We start from the raw sequence: 17781 nt of genomic DNA on the forward strand, positions 1-17781 counted from the left end.
CCACAACCGTTACCATTCATTTTACCCAGGTTTTTTGTTGAGATTTCAAACTGAATTCTCGCTTTTTTGTAACTAGAGACGCTATCCATTCGTTTAACCACACCATACCCAAGCCACTAGAGCTCTCATTCGCTACAATTACTGGAGGTTCTGTTGTAACCATTCATTCATTACACTTACAACCCTAACTCTGCACAAGTCGTAATACCCTTCTTTGTCCGGGTCCATCTTTCGAAATTGATTTCGTAAGCACAATCCAGACGAATATCCCCAATTAGGATTTGAAGGACGAAAGAGAGGTAAAAAAAAAAAAAAAAAAAATTGTGTGAGAAAGAGCGAGAGCGAGAAATAGACAGACAATTACTGCAAGAAGCATATAGGCACAAGGATTTACCTACTTTGCTAGATTAGAAAAAATCCGAAGTGACGACAGTTTAGTTTAAGTTTAGCTAAATTTTACCTTTGGATTGGAATTATCCTTACCTTGGCTTAGAGTTTAAAAGGAGGCAGGGTGTCAGGAGGATAGCGAGCAGGCTGACGCATACCGGAGAGATTTGCATGAGGATAGGAGAAGACGTTGCTGTCTGGAATAGGTTAGAGAAAGGGAAAAAGGAAAGGAAATATACAGGCGTTAAAGGTATACACATCATTGTCGACATATTAGTCCATAGAAGGGCTGAAACAGGAACAGAAATAGCAATAGAAATAGCAATAGAAATAGAAAGACGATGGCTATATCTGTTGTGAAGACGGAGGATATTAGTTCTGTGTCTGTGAGAGGAGATGCTAGTCAATCTCCAGAGGAAGTGGAAGAGTCGTTGAGACTAATTGAGGATCTGAAGTTTTTTTTAGCGACTGCCCCAGCGAATTGGCAAGAGAACCAGGTTATTAGACGGTATTATTTGAGCAACGACGAAGGGTTCGTTTCGTGTGTGTTTTGGAACAATTTGTATTATATTACTGGGACAGATATTGTGAGATGCTGTGCTTACAGGATGCAAAAGTTTGGACGGGAGATTGTGGAGAGGAAGAAGTTTGAGGAAGGGATCTTTTCAGATCTGCGGAATTTGAAGTGTGGGATCGACGCGACTCTTGAGAAACCGAAGTCGGACTTTTTGAAGTTTCTGTACAAGAACATGTGTTTGAAGACGCAGAAGAAACAGAAGGTTTTCTTTTGGTTTAGCGTGCCCCACGATAGATTGTTTGCAGATGCTCTGGAAAGAGACTTGAAAAGAGTGGCTAGTGGCGGGCAGCCTACCACTAAGGCCGTTGCTGAACCGGCTCTGTCGTTTAAATGGGAAGCGAACTCGGATGTTTCCCTCTACGACCAAATCACTCATCATGTAGACTCGCAGAGAATTGAATCACGGCCCGTATCTGCTGAAGAAGAAGGGCAGCAACAGCAGCAATCACAAACACAATCACATTCACAATCACAGGCAAATCAACAACTACACAACAAACAACAACTACAACACGTGGCAGATACTCCGGTTAGTGCTGCTAAGGAAATCGAGCCCTATGAACTGGGTTCTGTTCAAGAAGAAGAAGCAGAAGTAGCAATAGTAGATAACGACAAACTACCGTACGGGCTGCCGTCTGGGCAAGAAGTAGAACAAACTAATTACGAACCTCAACAGTTGGTAGTGCCTCATTCTGAACATGGAGATGAGGTGCCAGCTGAGTTCGATGAGCTCAATGACGATCTCAAACCAAGTGACATTCTGGCGTCTAACCAGGAGGAAGACGATTTCCCTCTGGATTACTTCCCAGTGGAGATAGAATATTCCCAAACCAGTATGGACAGCTCGTTGCATGTCATGCCTCAGGGTTCTAAAATGTCTACCCAAATGATGTTCTATGAAGACATGGACGGAATGATGGCCGGACCGAAATATCCAATATCAGCTGGTCTATATGAGGATCCATTCTTCCGTGATGAGATGGCAGTTCCAGTTCCAGTTCCAAACTCTGCAAAATACATGATGCCCCCACCAATGTCGGCGTCTCGCTCACAATTCATGACTAACGGCGAATACTATTCCAAGAGCAAAGAGAACAAGAAACCTGTGGCAGCGGCATCATCTTTAAACTCCAACAACAAGACACAAACACCAGAGCTTAAAAGAAGTGGCGATGAAGACATAAACTCTCCTACGTCGGAAAATGATGCGCCTGAGGAAGAAAATGATACCTCAGAGCAATCGCAAGAACAAGATTCTTCCCATCGCATGTATCAGACAGAAACTCCCAGTAACGAGGAATATCTGTCCGCACCCTATAATAACAGGAGGATGCAGGTTAATGAATCGATGGTGCATCCATATACAGGGATGCTGTTAAATCCTTATATGTTCTACAACATGCTCGCGGTAGATCCTGCAATGACCATGGGTGTTAACCCAATGACCGATCCCTTTTACGGGCAAGCTCAGGCGCATAACATGGATGTCGTCCATGATATGTATCCACCCCAAGAAGTGGTGTATCCGTCGAACTACAGGACAACGCCCAAGGCAGCATACTTCAACATGAGATCCCCATATGGCAGAAATTTCCCTCCACCTTCTGCAATGAATCCTTACTATACACCATACCATAGAAGACAGCCATCTTCTGGAACAAGAAGGTATTTCAACAAGGCTGCCATAATCAACAAGAAAATGAAATCACCCCCAAGAAAGGGAATGGTTTCCAAACCAACTCAGAAGTCAATGAAAGTCAACAATGGGGGGAAGGCTGAGGGAGCTAAGAGTGCGAGTATGATTAATAAAGACTCAGATAATGCCTATGTTGAATTCCGGGAAGAGGCAGCAAAGGACTACTCTAATGACAATATGAAATAGTAATAAGGCCGTTGTGATAACATAATATGCAGATAGATAGTCACATATAATTTATTATCCGATATGACTTATATTAAACGTCGCAATGGTTTCAGAATAATATCGACCAGCGACTCATCCATTGATAGATATATACCTCTTCTAAAATGCACGTTTTAACAATTCCATTACCCGGATATCATAGTTCCTCTTTTAACGTCAAGTTTTCAAGCATCTCTAGTCTGATTCTAGATAGTACCGTAAAGCAGTTACTCAATCGGGTTCTTGAACCCTAGAAGATATATTGACCATTGTAGCCTTAAAAAGTCTAGACAGGATCAACCAACAAGCCTCATGTTTAAAGGTTCGAACTATAAACCATTTCATGTTGTGAATGCTACGTTTGTAGGCGTGAAGCTGCTACAATTCATTCTAGTATGGCTTGCACCATCAACATTTGACACATCCACGCATCTATTTCTGGAGCGGTTTGGTATCACATCAGACCCATGGTGGAGTAAACTTCTAGCCTGGGATTCGGTGTTTTTTGTTAAGACTTCAGAATGGATACGAATAACTGGCAATTGGACACCCCAATACGAACATGAATGGGCATTTTCCCCATATTGGGCACAGATCATAACATCATCGGATGTACAACACACAGTACTGCGAGCTGTCGTCCTAAACATTCTTCTTCATTATGTTTCAACATGGATATTGTATTTTTTAACCAAAGTGACCTTTCCGCCATTTGGACAAAAGGCTCAAACTGAGGTTGCATTAATAACATCGGTTCTATTCATACTTTCAAGCGCAGCAGGCTTTTTAATATCCATTTACTCAGAGCCAATAGCATTCACTTTATCACTCTTTGGTATGCTCTTAAGACAGCTGTCAGTTAAATTCGATGTGTATGGTAACATTCAATTGAATCATATTAAATGGATTGGATATGCATTATCATCATTCTGCTTTTCAATGGCTTTCCTTAACAGATCCAACTGTCTGCTGCTTGGAATATTTTACATTTATGACTGTTTAAATCTTTGGAAACAAAAGATGTGGATCACTTCCATATTTTATCCTATCTTTTCTGGAGCTGTTTTGTTCGCAACATTTGTATACTCCTATTATTACGTTCCATATGGTGTTTTCTGTCCAGAAAGAGGTGAGTGGTGCACCAGAAAAATTCTTGATCTTCCCCTTACTTATCAGTCATTATATTCTTATATCCAAAGCAAGCATTGGAATGTTGGATTTCTGAAGTACTGGACTCTCAATAACATTCCAAACTTTCTTTTCGGTCTTCCAAATATTTTGATCATATGGAATTCAGTCGATTATTTCTCTTATCAATATACTCTACAGAATATGAAGCCATACATTTGGATAGCTCGTGCGCTTCTATTAATCATCGTATTTTTCGCAAACGTTCAGATCATAAATAGGGTATCCTCATTTTTGCCTTTACCTCTGTGGTTCATTGCGGACATTTTACATAAAAAATACACCGACACCAGAGTAGTAAAGTACTATCTTATTTGGTTGCTGATATGGATACCACTCCAAACAGCTTTATTTGCATGCTTCCTTCCTCCTGCATAGCGTCTATAGCATAAAAGCGTTAATATTTTGCATTTAAATACCCAAAAGGTCTTATTACCCAATGATCTAATCTTCATAGTAGAATCATTTACAATAGAATATGTTATTATGTACAAGTAGATTTTTACCTTTTTTTAGTCATTATATAAGTCATTAAAAAAGATCACCATCATAACCGTTTGGTAAGGTTCTGGATGTTATATTCTATTCTATGCTCACTTACTTCTGGTTAAAACACTGTTCGTTAAGAATTCCAAAGCTGAGCGAGATGCGCTGTCTGGTAAACCGTTACGTAGATTTTGTAATGCTTTGTTACAGTAAACCTTAGCTAATTCCTGGGTTTTCTTCACACCGTCGTATTTCTGGACAGCTAATGCAGCCTTCTCAACGTCTCCAGGTTGGCTGAAGTTTCTTTTAATTAGTGGTCCAAGTGATGGGTCTTCTCTCCATGCGTAGAGTACAGGAGCTGTAGCAATACCTAATTCCAAATCAGCACCAGCTGGTTTACCTAAATCCTTAGCTGAAACGGTGAAATCTAGCATGTCGTCAACAAGTTGGAAGCAAATACCTAGATTTTTACCAAATTCGTAGCACTCTTCGATAACTGGATCTCTGGCACCAGATAAAACGGCAGCGGCTCTGCAAGATTTAGAAATAAGGGCAGCAGTTTTTAAATAAGTTTTATGCAGATAATATTCGAAAGCCATGTCAACCAATTGATCATGCGACAATGCGGCACCATTATTTTCTGTCGTTGCAACTCTGTAGTCATGTTCTTTTAGTTCAAATTTGACTGGTGGAGGGGGCAATTGTTGTTTCCCATTGTTCAACGTAAAGTGGTCGTTATCAATGGCTGTATTTTTCAACTGCATAAATTCACCTTCCACCAAATTTGCAATACTGTTAGATACCAATTCAACAACCTCTGGATTTCTCAACCTAGAAATTGATACAGTTGCTCTACCCAACATAAAATCACCCGCCAATACGGCCATCTTATTTGAGAAAGCGATATTGCCACTAGGTCTCCCCCGTCTTGTATCAGAATGATCAATCACATCATCATGCAAAAGGGATGCCGTATGAATCATCTCTACAATTTCCGCAAGTCTTCTCTGCTTTGGCAAAATACCCCTTTCTTTGTCAAATTCTTGAGGCAATGGTTCGGGGCCTTTTGTTAATGGATTTAACGGTTTTATACCATGCAATATATGCAATGGAGATATGCTAGCAGGAACATTCTCAAACAGTCTTGATTGGGGAATCTTCGAGTATACTGGATCTTCAGGGACATCTGAATAATCCACCTTAATGCGGTCTCTTTCTTCGATTGGAATATGCGATAGAGCTCTAGAAAGCAATAAAACAAGCATTGGTCTCACTTTTTTACCCTCCGCTTCAAAGTAGTATCCAGAGACCCTGTTCAACAATGGATGGCCAGACCCAATTAAGGAAACAATGTTTTTTGCTAAAGTATTCATTTCATTTGATACCAACGAAACTGGATTATTCAGTAGTACCTTTGGAGTCACCAACTTTGCGGCTGTGTTTAATGCTGTTACGAAGGATGACTTGTGCCTGCATAAGTATGGGTAGGCATTTCGAGGTTTCGAATAGATTCTAGCAGCAGAACTGGTAGACCTTAGCATTTTTTATTTCCTATTATAATTATCTTCCTCTTTTTTCTTCTTGATGTAGTACGCCAGGAGTCAAGTTTATCAATACCAAGTATCAAACTACCTTAGGTCGATATGGAGCAGTAACACAGAAATAATGACAAGTCCCAAAATTCCAAACCTAATTGAAGCAAACCTGAATGAATAAACTTTAAAAATAACAAACACTGAGCCTTCACTTTAAATTGAGCACAGGAGATTTTATAAAGGATATGACTCTTCAAAACGTAACTGACTTTTCTTGTCTTAAATCAGGGGTTCTGAAAATATTAGAATAAAACCTCTTCTAAAACTCTAAAGTGAATGTAGTTGACATTCTTAAGTTTTAGTAGCAAGCATTTAAAGTTTGATGGCCCATATTAAAATTCTTTTTTTTTTTTTTTTTCTCGCTTCGACATGTTTTTCATGAAAAGTGAAAAATAATGATATTGGATGAACGAATGAATTTCACAATGAATTTTGGCGTATGCCATTGAAGTACTGGCTACCTATAGATATTGCCAGAGACTCATTAAAGGTAAAAACTTGGCGCTTTGTTGCTTAGGATCTGTTTGATTTTACTCCTTTGCTCTAATAGCTAAAAGAAAGTAGAAACAAGAAACTTTTTTACTTGTTAATTTTGGGGCCAAATCAAGGTTGTCATATTTTAGTTCAAGCCACATAAGCTGTGCAATGGCGGATTCAGGAGTGTTTCCTGGATATAACCAGGTTTTGGAGTTTGTGAAAACTTCATTGGCAAAAGTCATAAGGAGCTCAGACAAGGTACCGCAGCATGTAGCATTTATCATGGATGGAAACCGTAGGTTTGCCAAGAAACATAACATGGAGTTAAACGAGGGTCACAATGCTGGGTTTGAGAGTATGTGCAGAGTATTAGAATTATGTTACGAGAGTGGAATGAAAGTAGCTACTGTATTTGCATTTTCAATAGAGAATTTCAAACGAAGTCCATTGGAAGTGAATTGGCTAATGGAGCTGGCCAAAGACAAAATAAAGCAGATAGCACAGCATGGCGAATTAGCAGAACAATATGGTATTAAGGTGCGAGTCATTGGTGACCGGTCATTATTACCACCTGACGTTTTAAAAGAAGTCGAATTAGCGGAGGAAGTTACCAAAAATAATAAAAGGGCTGTTTTAAATATATGTTTCCCTTATACCGGCAGAGAAGAGATAGTGCATTCGATAAAAGAGATAATGGAGGAGACTGCAGAGGGGATTATTGATTATAGAGAAATCAGTGAAAAGACAATAGAAGATCATTTGTACACTAAGGGACAACCACCGGTAGAACTTTTGATAAGGACAAGTGGTGTTACAAGACTCAGTGACTTTTTACTCTGGCAACTCAGCAGCAAAGGCTGCACTGTTGAGCTAGTGGACTGTCTCTGGCCAGAGTTTACACCGTTTAGTATGTTGAAAATACTATTAAAATTTGCATTCAAAAAGACCTTCTCTCCTTCTAATGATGAAGACGACGAATTAAAGAAGAAAACGACATGAAGATTAAGGAAAACCTCCTCAGAGGGAAATTCGATGTATTATTATTATGGTGATAATAGTATAGATCATCAAGCTTATATAGACAATTTATATTGTTACCCGTCATTTTCATTATTATTATTTCTAAGGATTACTTTAATACCAGTACACTTTATTATTAGTCGTATCATTATTATATTCCATTGGCACATGCATGCGACGCTTGTATGTGGGCATTTCATGCATGGTCATATATATAATAAGTATGAATACGTTATATATAAGATTAGTATATATATTTATTTACCCAAACATTAACCAGGGAGGTTTATTAATACTTTTAATTTTGGGCGTAATGGTTATTATCGTAGCTATTTATTGTGTATTTTGATTTTGCCAAAAGGAAATTAGTCCTTCTTGTTGATAGCTTGAGCCTTTTCGAATTCTTCCTTGAACTTGTCGGCGTTCTCTTTGTTACCAAATCTGATGGCAAAAGTGAAAGCTTCTGGTTCACCTTCGGCGATATCAGCAGTACATGCGTAAACCCAAGATCTGTCAGAACCAACATTTGGCTTCAAGACGTACTCTGGAGCAATTATATGATTGGCACAAACCTTCAAAGTCTTATCTCTTCTCATCAAAAGTCTCACCTTCTTAGTTTCCTTGTGTTGCAAAAACTTCACATCACCAGTACCTCTTTCCTTCCATTCCTTCGCTTCACCATCGAATCTGAATAGTTTGGCTCTGACCTTAAATAGCACTTCTTCGTTTTCTTCGTTGGTCTTAACATCGACCTTCTCCAAGGTAACAACTGGCTCAAAGTGTACGTCTGGTGACTCTGGGGCATCTTCTTCATCCTTTTCAGTCTTTTCAGCCTTTTCGGACTTCTCAGACGTTTCTTCCTTGGTTTCTGATTCTTCCTTCTTCACTTCTGGCTTCTTACCACCGAACATGGAAAAAACGGAGGCGGTTGGAGGCTTAGGAACGCTCTCGGTACTCTTGTTCTCTTCAGACATTATTACTATGGTTTGTATTCTTTTAAACTTGAGGGCTTCTGCTACTGTTTATTTCTGAATAAACAAACGTTCTATTGCAATCTTTCTCCGATAAAATGCAATACCCAACAGCACTGTTCTGTAAACACTAAGCTAACAACAGACGAATCTCTTTCTTGTTGTTGAAACACCTTACAGTGTGTTGCTTGGAAAAAGCTTTTAGATTCTGGTAGATCAATTTTTTTTTTAGTTTGTTCTGTTGTTGATTCTTTTTTTTTTTTTTAAAAGTATTCAGATATTAGGCGGGTAACATTATGGTTGGTCACGTGCGATTAAATGCACTCAAAGAGTTTGCAAGTATATCCACAACTGCCTTCAAGTACACAGGCTAATCACATGGAAGCTGTCCCTAGAACTCCACAGAATCTAGCCACTTGGCCCGAGCCCCATAAGCCTCATCGTTTCGCCCGCTTCCTGTTTCACAAATTCAAGCAGGAACGGACTAATGCCAGTCTAACGTATTCAAGTCTTGACAAAATAACGAGTCATATCGTGGCTACCAAGTATATACACTCTTACATCATTCTATAAAACCCAACAGATGCGTGTTTCTGAGCTGAAACCCTCTGCTAAATTAGGGCAGACACTTCTCATCGTTGTTGCAGACTTCCTATCCATGGGCCATGGCCCACGGAAACAGTCCTCATCGGATTACCTAGTCAAACGCATCAAGCCACCAAAAGAAAAAAGGAAAAGAAAAGCCTTATTCATTATAAGGGACACTTCTATTACATTACTTTATACAGGCTTAACTATGTTCCAAGTGTTAGTGAATTGTTTTTTTTTTATCGAGTCGACGTTGGGGGTACGTCTTAACAACATCTAGTGTATGCTTTGCACTGTGACATAATATAAATATAGTGAGTCCCGTCCGTGTATACATATATTTCTAATACCGTAGTTGATTGTACTTGCGCTTATATATAAATATGTGCGTGTGTGTATGTGTTTGACTAAGTGGGAGGTGATAAATCGATAAGTAGTTATAGTTCGATACTCTCGGTCTACAAGAGCAAAAACCGAAAGGGATAGCTAAGGCAAAGAAAGGAGTAGATCGTTTCAGTCCCAGGACTCACACATCTACGCTGGGGTTATATATATATACATTCGAATAGAACAGTTGGTGTTATATTTTGCAGTTTGAGAATTCGAAAGAAAATAGTTACGGATAGTGGGAGTTGTCAGTGATAGCGTGGTTTCCCAATATTTGGTATTGTTTGTATATAAGAAAAGCGCTCAGTTTAGAGAAGACACATTGATAAAACCAAGAAAAGGTAGAATCATTAGAGTGGAAAGCAAAAGAAGTAAGGAGATTCATTACTAATATACTGATAGATAAGGCGAGCGTGTCAAAATGGAAATTGACGGTCATAGCAATAAGAACGGATCAACTACGAAACACAGGAGAAAGTCGTCTTTAGGAGACTTTATGGATCCGTTTTCGTCTCCTGATGTCTACTATGGGCCTAAGAGTGATCCTTCTAAGCTTTTAAGCAAGAACAGGTACACCCGTACTAGAACGTTCAGTGTTGTTGACAACGATTTGGGAAGTCTCAAGTCTAACGGGTCTACATTTTTCGATACACAGGTTCCACTACGGCGGAGAGGATCAGAAGACGATTCTTATAGGGCTAGTACCGGTGAAAGACGGTTCTTCATCGAAGATGTTGATAAAACTTTGAAGGAGTTGTTAGCCGGTGAGGATACAGATGGGAACTACCAGATTACTATTGAAGATACCGGACCGAAGGTTATCAAAGTTGGTACTGCTAACTCGAATGGTTACAAACATGTTCATATTAGAGGTACTTACATGCTATCGAATCTTTTGCAAGAGTTGACTTTAGCTAAGCATTTCGGAAGAAAACAAGTGATTTTGGATGAGGCACGGTTGAATGAAAACCCGGTTAACAGAATGACAAGACTGATTAGTGGTCAGTTCTGGACTTCGTTGACCAGAAGAATAGATTCTAATAACATTTCACAGATTGCTTACGATACTAAAATCGATACTCCAAAGGCCAAAAACCCTAGAATTTATGTTCCACACGGATGTGATAAGCAATACGAACAATTGGTTCAATGGTCCGAGATGGATCCATCGCTAAGATTAGAAGTCAATTATCTACCAAAGGATATCACTCCGGAATTTGTCAAATCATTGAATGAGGTGCCAGGTCTTTTGTCTTTAGCTATGGAATCTCACATGGACCCAGTTACTGGTGAGGAAACTTTAGTCGGTTTCCCATATGCTGTTCCAGGTGGTCGTTTTAATGAATTGTACGGATGGGATTCATATTTCATGGCTTTGGGCCTAATAGAAAGTAACAAGTTGGATGTTGCTAGAGGTATGGTTGAACACTTCATTTTTGAAATTAATCATTACGGCAAGATCTTGAATGCTAATAGATCATACTACCTTTGTAGATCACAACCGCCATTTTTGACTGATATGGCGTTACAAGTATTCCATAAAATGGGTGGTGATAAGAATCCAACTGCAGTAGACATGTTGAGAAGAGCATTTAAAGCTGCTATCAAAGAATATTCCACTGTATGGACTGCAAAGCCTAGATTGGATGAAAAAACAGGTCTCTCTTGTTACCATCCAGATGGTATAGGTATCCCTCCAGAAACTGAACCTGGCCATTTCGATTCTATCCTGAAGAAATATGCGGACAAATATAACGTTTCAATCGAGGAGTTCACACGCCTATACAATGATCAAAAAGTGAGTGAACCCGAACTTGACGTTTTCTTCTTGCACGATCGTGGGGTCAGAGAAAGTGGGCATGATACGACATATAGATTTGAAAATGTTTGTGCCTATCTTGCAACTATTGATTTGAATGCACTATTGTACAAGTATGAAGTCGATATTGCGTATGTGATCAAAAATTACTTCGATGATTGTTTAGAAAGTCTACCCGATGGTCGCAAGACCTCCAGTGACTGGGAGACGTTGGCAGAAATTAGAAAAGAAAGAGTCACCAAATATTTATGGGATGAAGAGACCGGATTCTTCTATGACTATAACGTTAAAACAGAGCAGAGAACTGACTATGAGTCAGTTACTACGTTCTGGGCTCTGTGGTCTGGTTTGGCATCTAAAGAACAAGCTGTCAAAATGGTTGAATTGGCATTACCAAAGCTTGAAGAACTTGGTGGACTTGTAGCATGTACCGAGAAATCCCGCGGTCCTTTAAGCGTTGAAAGGCCAGTCAGACAATGGGATTATCCATTTGGTTGGGCTCCTCACCAAATTCTTGCTTGGGTAGGCCTAACAAACTATGGATACGAGCCACATGCAAGAAGATTAGCATACAGATGGCTATTTTTAATGACCAAAGCATTCGTGGATTACAACGGTATTGTTGTTGAAAAATATGATGTTACTAAGGGTACTGACCCCCACAGAGTCGACGCCGAATATGGCAATCAAGGAGCAGATTTCAAAGGTGTAGCAACAGAAGGATTCGGTTGGGTTAACTCTAGTTATCTGTTGGGATTAAAATACATGAATAGTTTTGCTAGAAGAGCACTAGGAACATGCATTCCACCTAAAGTTTTCTTCGGAAGACTATCCGCTGAAGAAAAGAAGAATTACGGCTTATAACATTCTCCTTGTTACTTGACGCCCTAAGGGCGAATAAATTTTTTATCTATAGAATTTTTTGTATAGTATTTGTTTAGACTGTTAATTGTTATAATAACATGTTATAAATGCTCCAATGCTGAACAGTATTTTTATGTCCCAGTTTGAAAGAACTCCAGTGCAAAGTCTTGCCCTGCCGAGTGAGTATGCTTCCAATTGTAATCTTCTTTATATTTAATTTTTGTTTTTTTTTGAGACGTTGTATTAGAGAGTTGTCGTGTAATTAATTACTTTGTGTCATTAAGACATATCAATTAAAAAAGTCCAAGCTTAAATCAACAGATTGATATAATACTAGTATGTTTACACACACACATATATGTACATATACATAATTTATGGCTTCTATTTAAAACAATAAGAGAAGATTATGCGCTCTATTGGTCTGGTTGTTCTGGTTCCAAGCTCTTCTGAAAACACTATTTTCCCTACGAAACGAGATACGGAATGCCAAAAAGTTCTCAAAGGAATCGCTGTCTATGACTTTACGCAACAGAGGAAACGTGATAAACTTAAGAGCTGCTTAAAAGAAGGCAATCAAAGATTGGTGTCTAAAATGTTTCTATTGCAACAACGATTTTTCGAAGATCTTGACCTAATGAAATTTCATATACATAATAAAAAACTAGAGCTCAAAACATCTACAAGAGAGACAATAAAAAAATGGAAAGGTGAAGATAATCTGCATTGTGGTCCAATTACATTAGAAATAGGATCTGATGTAGAGAGTAGCTTTATTGTAAGTGTGGAAGATTCTATTTCTTTGTCACGCTACTTGCCAACAAACAATACACAGCGACAGTTTTCTAAAACGGAAGAAGAACGAAACATTTTGAATAACAAAACAACTTCGTCTTTTCAGAAGATCTCAACGAAAGAACTGCGAACTTACAGTGGTTGTTCTAATGACTTTCATATTGCATTAGAATGCAATACAACAAAATATTTTACACAGGATGAATCATTTCTCAATTATATAGATAGGCAGATCGATCCTGAGGATACTTTTAAGGACAGCCCAATTTCAAATATTAGGTCGTCACTGATTTCCGAGACTAGTTTGAAAAATGGCTTTGAGACTGATCCATCAACACTTGGAGGTTCTTTGGGAACAGCAAGTGAAGAAGAAATGAATATTCGTATGTTGTGTCCAAATAATAAAGGAATGCTCAAAAGTGTCACTCTAGAAAGACCTTTCAACTTTATCGATGTTGAAAAGAAGACAACTCAAGCCCCAGCATTTCATAATCCAATTAATGAAAATTCAGAATCGACATTTGTATGGGAATTCAGAGATGGGAATTTCGTTAAAGTTCCTTGTGATCCCCTAGATGAAAAGAATATGGAATGGGATGTTGATAATGAAAATGAGAAGTCTTTTTCTCTAAGACAATTCTTGCATCAGAAACGCCTAAAAGTGGCCGAAAGGATGTACGAGTTATTTAGACAAAAGTACTTAAATGAACCTATAGTGTGTGGAACTTATAATTAAATACTTGAACATATTTTAGATTTAATATAAATTTTTCAGAAGATAAACTGCTGTACACCTTTCTTCCTTGAATTATTTAGATGATCATATCATAAAATTAACAAAAATTATGTACTTTTTCAGTCTTAGTTCACCTTAAACACTCACCGACGTTATTATTTCAAACAAAATAATAATAAATTTTAAAAAATATAAAATATTATGTCTATAAATTGCAGCTACCGATAAATATAAAATTATTTTAACTTTCGGAAAAGTGTTTTTAATATATTTTTCTTTTAAAAAAATAAAAAGCTTTTATTCTTATTTTAAGTAAATAGCAATTCTTTTAATTAATAAATTAAAAAATAATGCATTCACAAATAATCTATAATAGTTTAAAAATTTAAATAAATATTTTTTAAATAACATATTTTTTTGTTTAGTAGTCACGTGAATTAAAAGACATAAGTTGCTGGTAAGCCATCTTCATAGAGGGTCAAAAAATACTATTTATATGTATTTATTATGTTCAATAGAGCTATAAATGTACTCACCCTTTACAAAACTCGCTAACATACCGTTCAACTGCTCCTGTTTAATAATTTGTTTGTTTCTGAATTATTAAAATGCTTTTGCATCCTATATTTATTTAGATCGTTCATTCAATGTGGTTTTCGAAAAATCATTACCCAAATGAATTTAACACTTTATCAAGAAGGCCGTATTTTAAGAGTACTACATCGATAGGGTTGATTCACACTAGTAAGATAAGTTGTCAATTGTATTCAAAGCGTCCGTATAATATTTCTACTTTTAAAGATATAAAGTAAGAATAAATCATAAATTTTAAAAATTACTGTCAGTCCAATGTGTAACAATTTTAGTCATATAAAAAAAGTACTAGTAATTGAAAGAATATTGATTCAAATATATTAAAGTCCTTACAAAAACAATAAAACATGATGAGATTAATAAAGTGATATTTAATATTCATTACGATGCAAGAATATTACCATGTTGTATTGGTTGTATTTATTTTTATTTAATTTAATTTAATTTAATTTAATTTAATTTAATTTGATTTAATTTTTATTTTATTTTATTTTATTTTATTTTATTTTTATTAATTTAAACATATTCCAAATTCATTCGGAATAGCCAAGATGGCCTGAAATCGTTTTTCAAAATGGAGCAGGGAAAAAGTGTTACGGATAAAAAAAGGCTCCACTCTACCAAATAAACTTGATACAATTCTGAATATAACAAGAGTAAAGTTAGTGCCAAACCAACCTTCAGACTTGGATCATCCACAGATAATCAAGATGCCAACAGTTCAAACCCTAGCGGATGTTTGTATGGTGCCTGTATGTTAGAAACAATCTAAGAACTCTTTTAATAGGATGAGTTGATTTCCTCTCCCCTGTATTTGACCTTATGGCTTTCAGTTCAATTGTACTAACAATATGTGAAATTCAGTGCTTACTGTAGATTTTATACCTACAGTAAGCCGTTAAATTGACATTGCTAATAGATTGGTACCGGATCACCAAGTGTTTCCGATTTTGTTACTAAGATCGAAAAGAAGATCAGGGAATCTCATTTGAAAAGCACTTTGCATAGTGCTGGGACGACTATTGAAGGCCCATGGGATGAAGTCATGAAATTAATTGGTGAGCTTCATGAATACAGCCATGAACTAGGTTATGTTAGAGTTCACACTGACATCAGAATCGGAACACGTTCTGACAAGAAGCAAACTGCTGAAGATAAGGTTAATGCTGTTCTTTCCAAGCTTGACAAATAAATGCACCCAATTCGCTGGTTGTCAGCTTACAATTTCTCTTTTAAGCAATATACACATATAGCCATTTAATACTGAAATATATGATTATATTACATCTTTCGATTTATTTAGTCTACATGGTATACTTTAAATGGGGGACCCAGAGGTATATTTAATATTAAGGGTAAAAAGAAGTTCACACACCCTTAATGTGTTTAGATATAATGATACAACTTTCTGCAATAGAAATAAGTTGGAGAAATGAATTCCAATAGTCAATAATGGAAACGATAGAACAAGCCAGAAACTATAACATAAAAAAAAAACACAGCAAAAGTTTCAGCTTGCCTCCTCTCTTATCCGTTAAAAGCTTTAATGAATTTTAAAGAAAAAACATAAAAACACCACACAATTCATGTTTTACAAGGATGTGTTGTTTAAGCTTGAGTGGAAGAAGAGTACTTGGTGACAGCTCTGGTACCTTCAGAAACAGCGTGCTTAGCCAATTCACCAGGCAAGATCAATCTGACAGCAGTTTGGATTTCTCTAGCAGAAATAGTAGACTTCTTGTTGTAAGCAGCCAACTTAGAAGATTCGGTAGCAATTCTTTCAAAGATATCGTTAACGAAAGAGTTCAAAATAGACATGGACTTTTGGGAGATACCAGTGTCTGGGTGAGTTTGCTTCAAGACCTTGTAGATGTAAGAAGAGTAAGTTTCCTTTCTAGCCTTGTTTCTCTTCTTGGATGGGTCGATGGAAGAAGCAGTCTTCTTAGCAGCTGGTTTCTTTTCGGCAGGAGCCTTGGAAGCAGGTTTCTTTTCAGCTTTTGGAGCCATTGTGTATGTATATGTGATTTAGTTTGGTTTGGTTGATTTCTTTTAACTAAAACTAAGTTAATATAATAAACAACTATTACAAACAAAAAGATCTTCTCTAAACACTAAAAAAGACTTGTGTTATATACACAGCCAAAAACCTCTCTCCCAATAGTCCATTTAAACAGCCCAAACCAAACACGACAAAATGAGGTTCTTATATACAAAAAACAACACGAAATAATCCTTATTTTTTGATCTTCTTACCAAGGATAAGATCATCTCTAGCAAGTTTAGCGCCAAATTGTAATATCATATCTCTAGTTTCTTACATTCAGGGTGCTTATCCTCAGAACTTGCTGTAGAAATAAAGGAGCCAATCTGGCACGGAACGCGTGCCACTAAGTTCACTTAGATTAGTTTTCTTTTTTTGATTTTCAAATTCTTGAGAAAACCCCACTACAATATGCGTGATGAAAGATTCACTACAAAAGTTACGACCAGGTGAAGCTATTGGAACGATCAAAAAGTTTCATTTTTCTTGAGAAAGAAGCCATCTAAGGAAGGACTGCGAGATTCGCATGCGTAGGATAGAGCAATGCGAAAGTCTCAGAACGTTCACATCTAAAGAGTGTATTTTCGCGTTCTACTTGGTGAATTCGACGCGTCTCTAGAGTGCCGCGGTATGAATTGTCATAGCATGGCACGGGGTTTGGGCATGGATTTTGGGATATGGAAAAAGTATATAAAGAGATTAATATGTTTGATTGTTTTTAGCATGAGCACGGGCCCATGTTTTGAGTGGTAGCTAGTTGTACCCTCCTGTATTATTTTAGTGTTTGTCAGTTTCACTTTACTTCAGATTTATATTCATTTGGTCACGTTTTATTTCAATTAAAGTGTTATAGGTTCTATCTTATTATACTTGATTTCTAAGAAACCAACTATAACGAATAGTACAACGACACAACACATACACTAAATATATTAAGAAATGTCAGGTAAAGGTGGTAAAGCTGGTTCTGCTGCTAAGGCTTCTCAATCCAGATCTGCTAAGGCAGGTTTGACTTTCCCAGTCGGTAGAGTCCACAGATTGTTGAGAAAGGGTAACTACGCTCAAAGAATCGGTTCTGGTGCTCCAGTCTACTTGACTGCTGTTTTGGAATATTTGGCTGCTGAAATCTTGGAATTGGCCGGTAACGCTGCTAGAGACAACAAGAAGACCAGAATCATCCCAAGACACTTGCAATTAGCCATCAGAAACGATGACGAATTGAACAAGTTGTTGGGTAACGTTACCATCGCTCAAGGTGGTGTTTTGCCAAACATTCACCAAAACTTGTTGCCAAAGAAGTCTACCAAGGCCAAGGCTTCTCAAGAATTATAAATTCGACCAAACAATTAGAGA

At 37.4% G+C, this 17781-nt stretch overlaps 8 protein-coding genes across 8 annotated transcripts; 5 read left to right on the top strand and 3 right to left on the bottom strand.

Annotated features, from left to right (window-relative positions):
* Window positions 1–728: 728 nt before the first annotated feature.
* Window positions 729–2846, top strand: STE12 (homeodomain family transcription factor STE12; the record flags this gene model as incomplete). Its single annotated transcript, XM_022820766.1, has 1 exon — window positions 729–2846. One exon carries the CDS (start codon window positions 729–731, stop codon window positions 2844–2846), a length of 2118 nt encoding a protein of 705 aa, XP_022677196.1.
* A 333-nt stretch (window positions 2847–3179) lies between these two features.
* Window positions 3180–4433, top strand: GPI18 (GPI-anchor transamidase GPI18; the record flags this gene model as incomplete). Its single annotated transcript, XM_022820767.1, has 1 exon — window positions 3180–4433. One exon carries the CDS (start codon window positions 3180–3182, stop codon window positions 4431–4433), a length of 1254 nt encoding a protein of 417 aa, XP_022677197.1.
* Window positions 4434–4648: 215 nt separating this feature from the next.
* COQ1 (trans-hexaprenyltranstransferase) lies at window positions 4649–5914 on the bottom strand (the record flags this gene model as incomplete). The annotated part of the gene is made up of 1 exon (XM_022820768.1): window positions 4649–5914. One exon carries the CDS (start codon window positions 5912–5914, stop codon window positions 4649–4651), a length of 1266 nt encoding a protein of 421 aa, XP_022677198.1.
* Window positions 5915–6781: 867 nt separating this feature from the next.
* RER2 (ditrans,polycis-polyprenyl diphosphate synthase) lies at window positions 6782–7612 on the top strand (the record flags this gene model as incomplete). The annotated part of the gene is made up of 1 exon (XM_022820769.1): window positions 6782–7612. One exon carries the CDS (start codon window positions 6782–6784, stop codon window positions 7610–7612), a length of 831 nt encoding a protein of 276 aa, XP_022677199.1.
* Window positions 7613–7998: 386 nt separating this feature from the next.
* YRB1 (Ran GTPase-binding protein YRB1) lies at window positions 7999–8607 on the bottom strand (the record flags this gene model as incomplete). Its single annotated transcript, XM_022820770.1, has 1 exon — window positions 7999–8607. One exon carries the CDS (start codon window positions 8605–8607, stop codon window positions 7999–8001), a length of 609 nt encoding a protein of 202 aa, XP_022677200.1.
* A 1393-nt stretch (window positions 8608–10000) lies between these two features.
* NTH1 (alpha,alpha-trehalase) lies at window positions 10001–12262 on the top strand (the record flags this gene model as incomplete). The annotated part of the gene is made up of 1 exon (XM_022820771.1): window positions 10001–12262. The coding sequence occupies one exon, from the start codon at window positions 10001–10003 to the stop codon at window positions 12260–12262; it is 2262 nt and encodes a 753-aa protein (XP_022677201.1).
* Window positions 12263–15995: 3733 nt separating this feature from the next.
* On the bottom strand, window positions 15996–16394 carry HTB2 (histone H2B; the record flags this gene model as incomplete). The annotated part of the gene is made up of 1 exon (XM_022820772.1): window positions 15996–16394. The coding sequence occupies one exon, from the start codon at window positions 16392–16394 to the stop codon at window positions 15996–15998; it is 399 nt and encodes a 132-aa protein (XP_022677202.1).
* A 973-nt stretch (window positions 16395–17367) lies between these two features.
* Window positions 17368–17760, top strand: HTA2 (histone H2A; the record flags this gene model as incomplete). Its single annotated transcript, XM_022820774.1, has 1 exon — window positions 17368–17760. The coding sequence occupies one exon, from the start codon at window positions 17368–17370 to the stop codon at window positions 17758–17760; it is 393 nt and encodes a 130-aa protein (XP_022677203.1).
* Window positions 17761–17781: the final 21 nt, after the last annotated feature.

The sequence above is a fragment of the Kluyveromyces marxianus genome, chromosome 6, assembly GCF_001417885.1.
Source record: "Kluyveromyces marxianus DMKU3-1042 DNA, complete genome, chromosome 6".
NCBI classification, from domain to species: Eukaryota; Fungi; Ascomycota; class Saccharomycetes; order Saccharomycetales; family Saccharomycetaceae; genus Kluyveromyces; species Kluyveromyces marxianus.